Here is an 11,617-nt window from a genome sequence, read left to right as displayed (position 1 = left end):
TCTGATTTTACTATGGATGCATAATCAGACTTATGTTTTACTCTGATTTTATCTGGATGCATTACATAATCTGATTTTACGGTGTTCATCGAGTTAGAAAATTTGCCTCAACCGAATGACAGTTGTTTGTTCATGTTACAATCCTAGCTGGTTCTTGAGGGTACATTGAAGGTTTAGGAGGCATTACTAAGAGTTCTGCATCTCCTTCAAGCATCTCGATAACTTTGCTCATCGGAGGACGCTCACTCGGCTTCAATTGTATACACCAGAATGCTACTATGATCATTTTCTTTACCAACTTCCTTTCGTCCTCAGCAACATCTTCCATTTCAATCTCGTTTCCTTTGCGAAGTTCGTTATACACCGATATGGGAGAGTGAGAATGGCTAATATGATCCACTAATGGATTCAAGCTTCTTCTTTGGCTAGTCATTTCCATCATCAACATTCCGAAACTATAAACATCCGCTTTATATGAAACGCCTCCGATATTTTTGTAAAACATCTCTGGAGCCATGTAACCCATTGTCCCTCTTGCTGCAGTCAGAATCACAGTGCTGTCATCAGTGGCATACAATTTCGCAAGTCCAAAATCAGAAATTTCCGGATTGAAATTCTCATCAAGAAGAATGTTGTGAGGCTTGATGTCAAAATGCAAAATTTGCATGTCACAACCTCGATGCAAGTAGTCAATTCCACTTGCTACTTTGCAGGAAATCTTGAACATCTTTTCCCAGCTCAAGAACAAAGTTTCTTTTTCTTCTTTTTCTTCTCGACGCAAAATGTACTTCTCTAAAGATCCGTTGGGCATGAACTCATAGATCAGAGCACGTTTTCTTCCTTCAAAGCAAAAACCAGTGAGTTGCACCACACTGACATGATGAATCCTTCCACTCGTAGCTACTTCATTAGTGAATTGTTGCGCAGATGCCTTGGACTTGCCCAATATCTTTACTGCTACAAAATGACCACTGCGAAGCTTCCCTTTATACACAGTCCCGAAGTAACTACTGAAGTGGAAGTAGGAAGTGGAGAGTTAATAGCAACGTATCGCTAAGATAATGCAGGGGACAGACATTGGATTACTCGAAGAGCATGGTTATGTTCCCAAATATGATTAGAAGAACTCGAATAGTCATGCTGCTGGATCACATAGTGTGGAAGAGAAGAATAGCTGTTCTTTTTAAGGCCAGGATCAACCAGCCTAATCGTAAGCTTCTCGTAGTTGATTTTCCCAACATAGAAGACTTTATGGGGATGCACAATTATGGTGGTGCGGTTGTTCAAACATGAAAGCTCTTTGCTAAAAAGATTTTGAGGACATCTTTGCTGATCACCTTTTAAAGTAAAAGGACAAATTATGTTTCGGATATTACCGCAAGAAGAAGGAGATATGGCTTTGCAGTTGCAGGAGGTTGGAAATGATAAGACTAGTATAAGTTTGATTATGTAATGTATTAGTGAAGCTTTTCTGCTATCTAAGGCATATACAAGGGCAAATGTTCTCTCCATTTCCTTCACCTATTTTCGACTTAAGCATAGAATCTTTAAAAGACACATTTGTAGTAATAATGTTATTACAAAGAGTCTTCCATCTCTTCTCAAGTCAAGCTGATATTTTTAGGCTAAAAGGGAGAATGAGTACTGAGTCAAGTCTACGATAATCAGTGAACTGAAGGCACCCGAAAAGTTGTGGCTATGAAAGTATCAGTTTACTTGGGAGGAAGAATACAGGGTCAAGTCAATGATAGGTACTAAACTGAAGTCCACTCGAAAGTAGTGGCTTTGATATATTTTTTCTGAGGATGCAGAGATGCCAATATGATATCGTATATCAGAATCTTGGCATTAGATAATACTATATGATGGGTATTTTTGAACTGCAAGTAACTGAGTTATTTTTATTGGCAGTGTTAGTGTTTGCATTGATGGGAGTTATAGGTGCAGATGCAGATGAGGAATGTAAGGTGAGAAGATGCTCGACTCACGGTCCTGACATCCGCTTCCCCTTCTGGCTCAAAGGAAAACAGCCTGAGCACTGTGGTCACCCTGGTTTCCAACTTTCTTGTTCATAAGGGAAGAGCCATGCTTCACTTTGAATACGTTGCTCAAACGTCGCTTAATGAAGTCCAGCTCTTTCTTTCTACTGACTTAGCCCTCACTAGTATCAATTACACCTCTTAGCACATTCAACTATATCAGCATCATGTTAATCCATATTAAATGTTGCTTTCCGGTGAAATTGCTTTCCAAATCAAATTCATCATATTCATTAGCTCCTCCTAGGCCCTTCAGATTTAAATCAGATTATCACTATCACTTTTTCAGTTGTGACCAAGATGTCATCAGCTTGAAACCAGTGAAGCTTGTTTCCCTCAGTGGACAAGCTTTACATGTCAACTATTTCCCTGATTATCCATGTATTACTAATGAGGAAGTAACATTGTGCACAAAGATTTTTAGTTTTGTTCTCCCAAGTATCGGTCATGCCAAATACGTCAAGGCCAATTGGTCCACACCAAACTGTAGTAGATGTGAAGCTAGAGGGATGTACTGCAAGCTCGTAAAAAATAGTATAGATGCTGGAAAAAATCAGAGTACTACATGTTTCCCCATTCCCAAAGCACAATCAACCAGCGGAGGTAAGTTTATCACACTCTTCATCGTGCAAGCTAAATATTTGTAGCTTGTTCATAAACGCTTGCCTATATAATTAATTGGAAATGAATTGGTAAACAATTAATTCCAGCCTAAAATATTGCAGGTGGTGGATCAATTAAGCCTGTTGCTGGAATAATTCTGAGTGCTATTGTCGCTGTGCTTGTCCTCAGTCTAGTTTTGTATAATACAATCCGATCTCATATGCAAAAGAAGCATGATCAGCTGAAAATCAAAATGTTTTTGGATGATTACAAAGCCATGAAACCAACAAGGTACACTTATGCTGATATCAAGAAGATCACTAGTCAGTTTAGTGATAAATTAGGTAAAGGAGGTTTCGGGACAGTGTACAAGGGACAGATCACTGATGACATTATTGTTGCAGTGAAGCTGCTCAATTGTGATCCCAAAGCTGATGTTAATGGGATACTGTGCTGATGGCTGCAATCGTGCCCTTGTTTACGAGTTCCAACCTAACAACTCCCGAGAAAAACTGAAATACTCTGAAGAAAATGACAAGAACAGTTTTTTTGGTTGGGAGAAGATGCAAGATATTGCTCTAGGCATAACTAAAGGAATCGAGTATCTTCACCAAGGGTGTGCACACCAGATTCTCCACTTTGATATCAAGCCTCATAATATCTTGTTGGACCAAGATTTCAATCCAAAAATTTCTGACTTTGGTCTGGCCAAATTGTGTTCTAAGGATCAAACTATTGTGTCAATGACCATGGCTAGGGGCACAATGGGATATATTGCACCAGAAGACAAATTTATGAAGTCAATAAGACAATAACATAGCAAGAATTTTATTTTTGTTGCTTGCTAGAACATACATATGACAGTCTGGTGCAAACAAACTGATCTCAGACATACAAAGTAAAATCAGTCTCCTCAACAGAACTGTAATCATTCCCTGGTTCATATTGTTGATAATGGGCCTTAATTTTTTAGTACATGACAATATGACATATATTAAGAATCATAATTCATAGCTCCAAAACTAAATTGGTATTTGGGCTGCTGGTTCGTAGGGTTGAAGAGCCCAAAATGTTTCTCAGTCTCTGCCCCTCCCTTGATGTTTTCATCAAACATAGCAAATATGTAAGCTTCTATAAGTTTATTTGGTCTCTTTGGTGTCCCATTATGGTTAACGTGATTGATCAAATTCCGATTATAAGTTCCTGCATTTTCTACACTTGCCTCTCTATCACCTGCAGAAGGCCATCCACTCTCTGACACGATAATCTCGATGTTGGGACCACCAGCTCTCTCAACAGCCGAATACATAGTATCTAGCAGTGCATCAAAAAGGTTCCAGTATTGAACATTGCCATCATATACAACAACATATGGTGATGTAAACGTAGCATATTGAAGACTTATTTGAGGAGTTCCCAGGAAGCTAAAATAAGGGTAAATATTTGCTAGAAGTGGCAAATTGTTTTGGGCTAAAAATTGAATGATTGGCTCCATGAACCATTTTGCACTATCTTGGAACGAACCCTGTGATGGGGGAAATCCACTAGTGACACCTGAGTACGTAGCGGTGGAAACCTTAACCTGATCTTGCAGTCCTGCTGCTACAATTGCATCATGCACATTTCTCATGGCGGGAAGAACATAATTAACATACTGGGAAGTACCACTGTTCGGATCAACTTCATTTCCAACAGCAATGTAACGAAAATTTACTCCTGGCATGTTGTTTTGAATGTTATCTTGAACCCATGTTCTTGCTGCAGCAGGATCTTGAAGGGATTCAAGTTGCCTGTTTGGTACGTCAAGAATGACTTCTATGTTTGATCCTCTGAGAGCTTGATATGCTGCCTGCACGGGATCGTAAAGTCTCATCTTTCTAATACCATAGGCCTTGAACAAATCGATTGTCGCCTGTTCGTTTGGCAAATTATATCCGTTTCTCCCATAACACACACCTACGGATTGTGCCCCTGTCAATGCAGCAAATGATTAGTATGATTAGTAATTTACTAAAATTTCAAAATTATTTATATATTTTCGGCCCTGTGCGATAGCTCACTCCCAGACACCATCCCAGACACCATCCAGCCTCATTGTATCATTTCGCAAACAAGCCGCATATATAATAAAGCTAGTCTGAGAAAGAGAAAGAACTAAACCTGATTTGTTAATGGCAAGCATGAACATCCCAAGAAACAGAAATATAGATTGCATTCTACTTAATTTGGACATGGAAAAACTTTAGATTATGCAGGTAATATATATAATAATTCATACAATCTTACTACAATTATGTAGTACTCGCAACATGTCAAGTCAACTTTCGGATAACTCTTTAAAAATCCCCAACAAATATTTAAGTCGTCAAATTGCCAATTTGTTTCGAAAACGTGCCTCATAGGTGTTGTCGTCGTATATATGAGAGCCATCGCTTTGTTTATTTAATTTCCAGGGTCTTCAGTCTTATTCACATTGTACAACTGAACACACACTTTCATATTTCTCAATCAAATCTTCTATAAATTAAAAATTTTATACTAATCATTTTCTAAAATAATAATTTTTTAATGTATCGAAACATAATCAATTTCGATAGAGTATAATCATATTAAAATTTTAAAAATTAATGCGTAAATATATATTCTCAACAATATCATAAAAATAAATTTTTTCGTAATTATAATTAAAATTTATTTTAATACAATATTGCAAAATATGATTACATTGTGTTTTGTGTTAAAGATTAAAGGCTCGTATGGTTTATTGATCAGCGTTTATCGATCTAATTTATAAGTCGAATTTATAATTTATAAGCTGATAAGTTGAATGTTATAAATAATACTTTTTCTTAACTTAATTTGATTTTTCTCCTTTTTGTTAAATTTTAAAATATATGTTTGTAAATGTTTTTCTAATTTAAAATTCACGAATTAAAATAATTTATATATAAAATTATATATTTTAGTTCATTTAAGTAAAAAAATTTAACTTCTAAACAAAATTATCCAAAAACTTACTTAACTTATATATGACTTATAAATATTTATTTATTTATCACTTATTCTTTTGTATAATAAATTACTTATTAATTTAAGATTTCCTACTCAAACCTCACCATACTTAGTGTTACTTATTAATTTAAGATTCTTACTCAAACCTCGCCATAGTAGGAGTGAGTATTCGAATATTTAGAGTCCGAACTGAAATTATTTTGAATATTTAAATAAAAGAATTTTATCTTACAATACTGAACTGAATTAAATTTGGTCGATTACCGAACCATATTAGAAATTCGGCCTGTTAGCAAAATAACCAAAAATCCAAAGTTTACAGCTGTTTGATTAGCTAAAATTTATATAATTATTGTACTAACACGTCCAAACCGAACATTTTAATAACATGTCAATTCCAAATTCAATTTTGCAAATCACATAATTTGTTTCATGAAATTAGTTTAAGAGTTATATAGTTTTTTCTCGGGAAATAAAAATAATCATAAATGATTAAGTAAAATGTTGTCAACATATCTAAACTTTCAATAAATGTTAAATATTAATTATAAAATAAGTCAAAATAGAATAATTAAATTATATTATATACAATCACGTAAACTTGCATACTGCTTCCATCTCTTCTTCTTGTACTAATTTGTAACAATTTTGTCGTTTATACTTTTACTCATTTATCATTTTCAATATCGACATACTTATAGATTTATTACACTAATTTTCAATATCAATATAAGTAAACATGACATTTTTATAAATATACATAATTTTATAAAAAGAGATTAATAATTATGTAAAGAGTGAGTAACAAATTAATATTTGTTAAAGTTTAAATAATAATAATAAAAGGCTGATATGGATGATGAGTAAGTACAAATTGAACATTGATGTAATATAACAGTTACATATATTTATATATAACATTCATGTAATTCTAAACTAAACATAATTCAAATAATTTGGATAATCCGAAAATTCAAATAAAAAATCTGAAATTCCAAAGTTTGAAAAATCCTTTCCAAATATCAAACCATATTTTATAAATTCAGATATCGAAGCAAATTATTTTTGATATATTCATTCGGTTATTAAATATTCGAACCGAAAGCTTATTCGCTCTGCTCACCCCTTAGTCGTGCAGTGATTGCTCAGCGGAAATGAAAGATACTTATCTTCGAATATCATCTTCGGCCTTATTTAGCATATATATATAAATGTATATATATATATATATTATATTTGTAAATGATATACATTAAATTAATATAGTTTCATAAATTTATGTAATTCAAATTTAATTTTATTTGATGTCGTAAACTCTCTATAATTTAGTAATTATTAATTAATAACTAACTTATATTTATTTAAAATAATAAAATACTCTGATCACGTCCATTTTCAATTTGCAGAGGTTTTAGGGTAAGGTGCTTCTAGACTTCTAGTTAATTATGTACAAAAACCGATCTGAGATTGTATTTTGCACCTCGAATACATTTTGAAAGTGCATAATTATATTTTATTATTTTTACAGTTACTTTGCATTTCATAAAAAAATTAATTTCCCCCTTAAAAATAAACATAAAATAAAAGATTTAATTTTAAATAATGTTTAGCACATTTGAGTGTAGGGTTTTTAATGAACCTAATCGAGCTGAATTTTTAAGTATTTATATTTCAGTTAATTAAAATATATTGAACTCGAACTCGAAAATTTATCGAGTCAAAATATTTGTTCGCGTATCAAATAATTAAAAAAAACTTTATTCGTCAACATGTTCACAAATCGCTTACGAGGTATGTTTCAACTAACAATACATGAATCCTGTTAACGAACTCTTGATCACAAATTCTGTTTACGAACTCGTTCTTTTGATTTCTAAATTTTAGTTGCAAACTAATAAATTTAATAAATACATAGTTAAATTTCTTTGTGGATAAATAAATGCATAATTATTTACTTAATAGTGCGTCATAAATTAATATTTGTTCGTAACATGTTTACGAACATATATAACTAGAAAAATAATAAACTTATTCACTATCACAAATTGTAATACTAGCGAGAATTATATAAACACATTTATCCACGTCGTAATCAAATTTGTTTGCAAACTTACAAGATGAACTATATTATGCTAAATTCCGTTTATTTACGAATCAAACCTTAAAATTGCGGTAATTTTCAACTAAATTGAACTCTCCTGTCAAACTTTTTTTGGATCACAGTTTGTTTCAAAAGGTCCAAATCAGTTAGGTTAAGGATCTTAATAAGGTATCAATCATCTATGAATTTTTTTAATTTTAATACTTAAATCGATCACAACAATATTCGATAGCGGGCAAATGAGGACCAAGTCTGTTCATTCACCTGTAGTCGTAAGATATTAATATTAAATCGATTTTTTAACAAATGAAAATTTTGTTTTTTAATTGAACATTTGAGGCGGCTATATTGTCAACTAGTTAGGGTCATTCTTTAGTTCGGCTTATGCTTGAATCCAATCCAAAAGTCTATGAAGTTTTGAACATGACTGTAATCTTTAGCTGGTAATTGATTGGCCTTATTTATTTATTACATGACAGATATTTAGAATTATATAACAGATTAATCCAACTACAAGCACTTGCTGCAGAAGGATCTTGGAGGGATTGAAGCTGCATGTTTGGTACTATGTTTGTTCCAGGAAGAGCTTGCAGTGTTTCAGGGACCGGATCGTAAAGTCTCGTTCTTCCGAATCGATCCACATCCAACAGATTAATCGATCGACAACCAACCTATATTGGTTGTGCTAGCAATCAAGAAGCCTTTACAATGTCATTCAGCTGTTGCCGTGTCCTTGGGGTTTTAGTATTGCGATAATAGCAATTCTAGTCCCTTAAGTTACCTAAGTTTAGGTTTTCCATGGTTGGGTCATAGAGAAACCACAAAACAGGAAACAGTTTGAATGATCTGATACTTCCGGTAATTGATATTTGTTGAGTAACCAGCTCATCTAAAACCTTAAGGTATTAGAGGAAGGCAGGATCATATATTTAACACTCCCCCTCACTCGAAAGCCCATTTATGGGTCGAAGAGTGGAACACCGGCCCATCTTTGGGGTATTAATTGCCTTTAGTATCCACATTAAATTGTGAGAATGTTGGGGTTGGCCGAGAATCGAACCTTAGTCCTTCCGCCATCTTTGGGGTATTAATTGCCTTTAGTGTCCACATTAAATTGTGAGAATGTTGGGGGTGACTGAGAATCGAACTTTGAGTAACCAGCTCATCTAAAACCGTAAGCTATTAGAGAAAGACCCCAATAGGATCATATATTTAATAATATTCGATGAACCTGTCACTAAACTAGAATTTCTATATAAAAATGACAAACTATATCCATGTAAAGTAAGAAGCCGACTTCTGAAGTATCTGGGAATCACTTGATGACTTGTAAAAAGCATGAAGCAAAATTAAACGAAAACAAAAAAACTTCATTATACTTAATTTCTGTTTTTATTCATTATATTGCTTGCTGGAACGTACTCTCCTTAACATGACTGTAATCTTTAAGTGGTCCATATTGTCGATAATGGGCCTTATTTTCTATATATTACATGACATAATTTAGAATCATAGCATAGCTCAAAAACTGAGTTGGTATTTGGGCTGCTGGTTGGGGCTGAAGAGCCCAAAATGTTTCTCAGTCTCTGCCCCTCCCTTGAGGTTCTCATCATACATTGCAAATATGTAAGCTTGTATAAGTTTCCCCGGTCTTTTTGGTGTCCCATTATTTTTAACGTGATTGATCAAATTCCGATTATATGTTCCTGCATTTTGTACACTTGCCTCTCTATCACCTGCAGAAGGCCATCCACTCTCTGACACAATAATCTCGATGTTCGGACCACCAGCTCTCTCAACAGCCGAGTACATAGTATCTAGCAATGCATCAAAAAGGTTCCAGTATGTCCGACTGCCATCAGATACGACCACGTTCGGTGATGTAAACAAAGCATATCGAAGATTACCCTGAGGAGTTCCTAGGTAGCTAAAATAAGGGTAAATATTTGCTAGCAGAGGCAAATTGTTTTGGGCTAAAAACTGAATGATTGGCCCCATGAATCCTTTTGCATTATCTTGGAACGAACCCTGTGACGGAGGAAATCCACTAGTAACACCTGAGTATGTAGCGGTGGTAACCTTAATCTGATTTTGTAGTCCTGCTGCTACAATCGCATTTTGCACATTTCTCATGGCGGGAAGCACAAGATTAACGTACTGGGAAGTACCCCCATTGTTAGGATCAACTTCATTTCCGACAGCAATGTAACGAAAATTTACTCCTGGTGTGTAACTCTGTACATTATTTTGAACCCATGTTCTTGCTGCAGCGGGATCTTGAAGGGATTGAAGGTCAGAGTTTGGCACATCGAGAATGACCTCTATGCTTGTTCCTCTAAGAGCTTGAAGTGCTGCTTGATCAGGATGGTATAATCGCATTTTTCGGATACGGTTGGCATTGAACAGATTGATTGTTGCCTGTTGAGATGGCAAATTGTTTCCGTTTCTCCCATAACACACACCTACAGATTGTGCTCCTGTAAATGCAGGCATGCAGCAAGTGATTAGTACATATATTTACTAAAATTTCATACATATGCATTAATATTACATTAACCTAACGTTAAAAATCACATCCTGCTGGCAACATCTTTGAATATTTCCGAGAACAGATTATTAGCTAGCAAAAAACAAAGTAATATTGACGTAACACATTCTTATGAACCTGCAACACGTAAAACGAGATTGAACTGGAGATGCAAATTTGGTACTTCTGACCTAATACTTATTCTAAAATATATACATATAATATAAGGCACAACATTATTCACTGCATCAGTATCATTAACAAGATCCTTAATAACGTGCTTGAGAAAGAGACAACTAACTAACCTGTTGTTTTAACAGCAAGCATAAAGATCCCAAGAAACAGAAATGTAGATTGCATAAAACTTAGCTTAGACATGTCAAAATTGTATAAGTAGTATATATATTTGAAGTTCCAATGTTCCGTGTATTAATGCATGCACTCTTACTGCACTTATATAGTAATCAGCAACATGATGTCTGAGTCGAGTAGTCAACTAATAATGCAAATAATTTTGTAAGAAGCATAATTTCCGAGAATTTGCTAAAAATATTAAATACGTCAAATTGCCAAACAGAAGTGTTGTCGTCATTAATGGGAGTCACGGAGGTCGTTTTCTTGAAAAGTAGTATCCGTGGGTTGCTTATTTTCCATGGGCTAGCTCTAGCAGCCGGAATCTAGCTAGATTCAGTGTTATTCACACTGTTCAGTTGCAGCATTTCTGTATCCAAAGGAGGCGCTATATTTTTCTTTAATATTTTAATGTTGAGAAAATGTTAAATTTTTTTAGTTTCGAAAATGTTCGTCGTACACGTTTTTTTAGCTAGGAGTCGTCCAAGTTAAGAATGAGAAGAGGATCGAGATATAGTGACAGTTTGTTTCAGAAGGTCGAAATCAGTTAGGAAGCTATCAATTATTTATAATTTTTTTATGCTAAATCGATCAAAATAATGATAGTTGCTGGGGAACTAATTAATGAGGACCAAGTCAGTTAATTCAACAAAAAATCCTAATCCCGAAATTCGATCCGATCCGGAAAAAAACTCGAAAAACCTGATCCGGAAAAAAGCCCGGCTTGGTTCGGCCCAGCCCGCGGGCCTTAAATGGGCCTCCTTTTTTCTCGAAAATCCGATTCGGCCCGAAAAGTCCGGATCGAAAAAATCCCGGATAAAAGCCTGGTTCGGCCCGGATAAAAGGCCGGGTTTTTTGAAAAGTTCGATTAAAAAATCGATTAAAAAATCGATTTTTTATTATAAAATTTGAAAATATACAATACTTTTTATGATTTTTAAAATAATATATCATAATATTAGAAATAAATAAAGTATATATGAT

At 34.3% G+C, this 11,617-nt stretch overlaps 4 protein-coding genes across 4 annotated transcripts; 1 reads left to right on the top strand and 3 right to left on the bottom strand.

Annotated features, from left to right (window-relative positions):
- Positions 1 to 109: 109 nt before the first annotated feature.
- Positions 110 to 1,036, bottom strand: LOC141701052 (rust resistance kinase Lr10-like; the record flags this gene model as incomplete). Its single annotated transcript, XM_074504695.1, has 1 exon — positions 110 to 1,036. A coding segment is annotated over one exon (906 nt), but the record flags the coding sequence as incomplete, so codon positions are not given.
- An 829-nt stretch (positions 1,037 to 1,865) lies between these two features.
- Positions 1,866 to 3,099, top strand: LOC141701051 (rust resistance kinase Lr10-like). The gene is made up of 4 exons (XM_074504694.1): positions 1,866 to 1,869; positions 1,912 to 1,967; positions 2,456 to 2,642; positions 2,765 to 3,099. The coding sequence occupies exons 1-4, from the start codon at positions 1,866 to 1,868 to the stop codon at positions 3,097 to 3,099; spliced, it is 582 nt and encodes a 193-aa protein (XP_074360795.1).
- Positions 3,100 to 3,594: 495 nt separating this feature from the next.
- Positions 3,595 to 4,984, bottom strand: LOC141701056 (glucan endo-1,3-beta-glucosidase-like). Its single transcript, XM_074504698.1, has 2 exons — positions 4,803 to 4,984; positions 3,595 to 4,613 (listed from the first exon to the last, which is right to left on the bottom strand). Exons 1-2 carry the CDS (start codon positions 4,873 to 4,875, stop codon positions 3,637 to 3,639), a joined length of 1,050 nt encoding a protein of 349 aa, XP_074360799.1. The 5' UTR covers positions 4,876 to 4,984; the 3' UTR covers positions 3,595 to 3,636.
- A 4,144-nt stretch (positions 4,985 to 9,128) lies between these two features.
- LOC141701048 (glucan endo-1,3-beta-glucosidase-like) lies at positions 9,129 to 10,736 on the bottom strand. The gene is made up of 2 exons (XM_074504692.1): positions 10,588 to 10,736; positions 9,129 to 10,232 (listed from the first exon to the last, which is right to left on the bottom strand). The coding sequence occupies exons 1-2, from the start codon at positions 10,658 to 10,660 to the stop codon at positions 9,277 to 9,279; spliced, it is 1,029 nt and encodes a 342-aa protein (XP_074360793.1). The 5' UTR covers positions 10,661 to 10,736; the 3' UTR covers positions 9,129 to 9,276.
- Positions 10,737 to 11,617: the final 881 nt, after the last annotated feature.

This window comes from Apium graveolens, unplaced genomic scaffold, assembly GCF_009905375.1.
Source record: "Apium graveolens cultivar Ventura unplaced genomic scaffold, ASM990537v1 ctg3274, whole genome shotgun sequence".
NCBI lineage: Eukaryota > Viridiplantae > Streptophyta > Magnoliopsida > Apiales > Apiaceae > Apium > Apium graveolens.
This window is presented reverse-complemented; position numbering and strand designations above follow the sequence as displayed.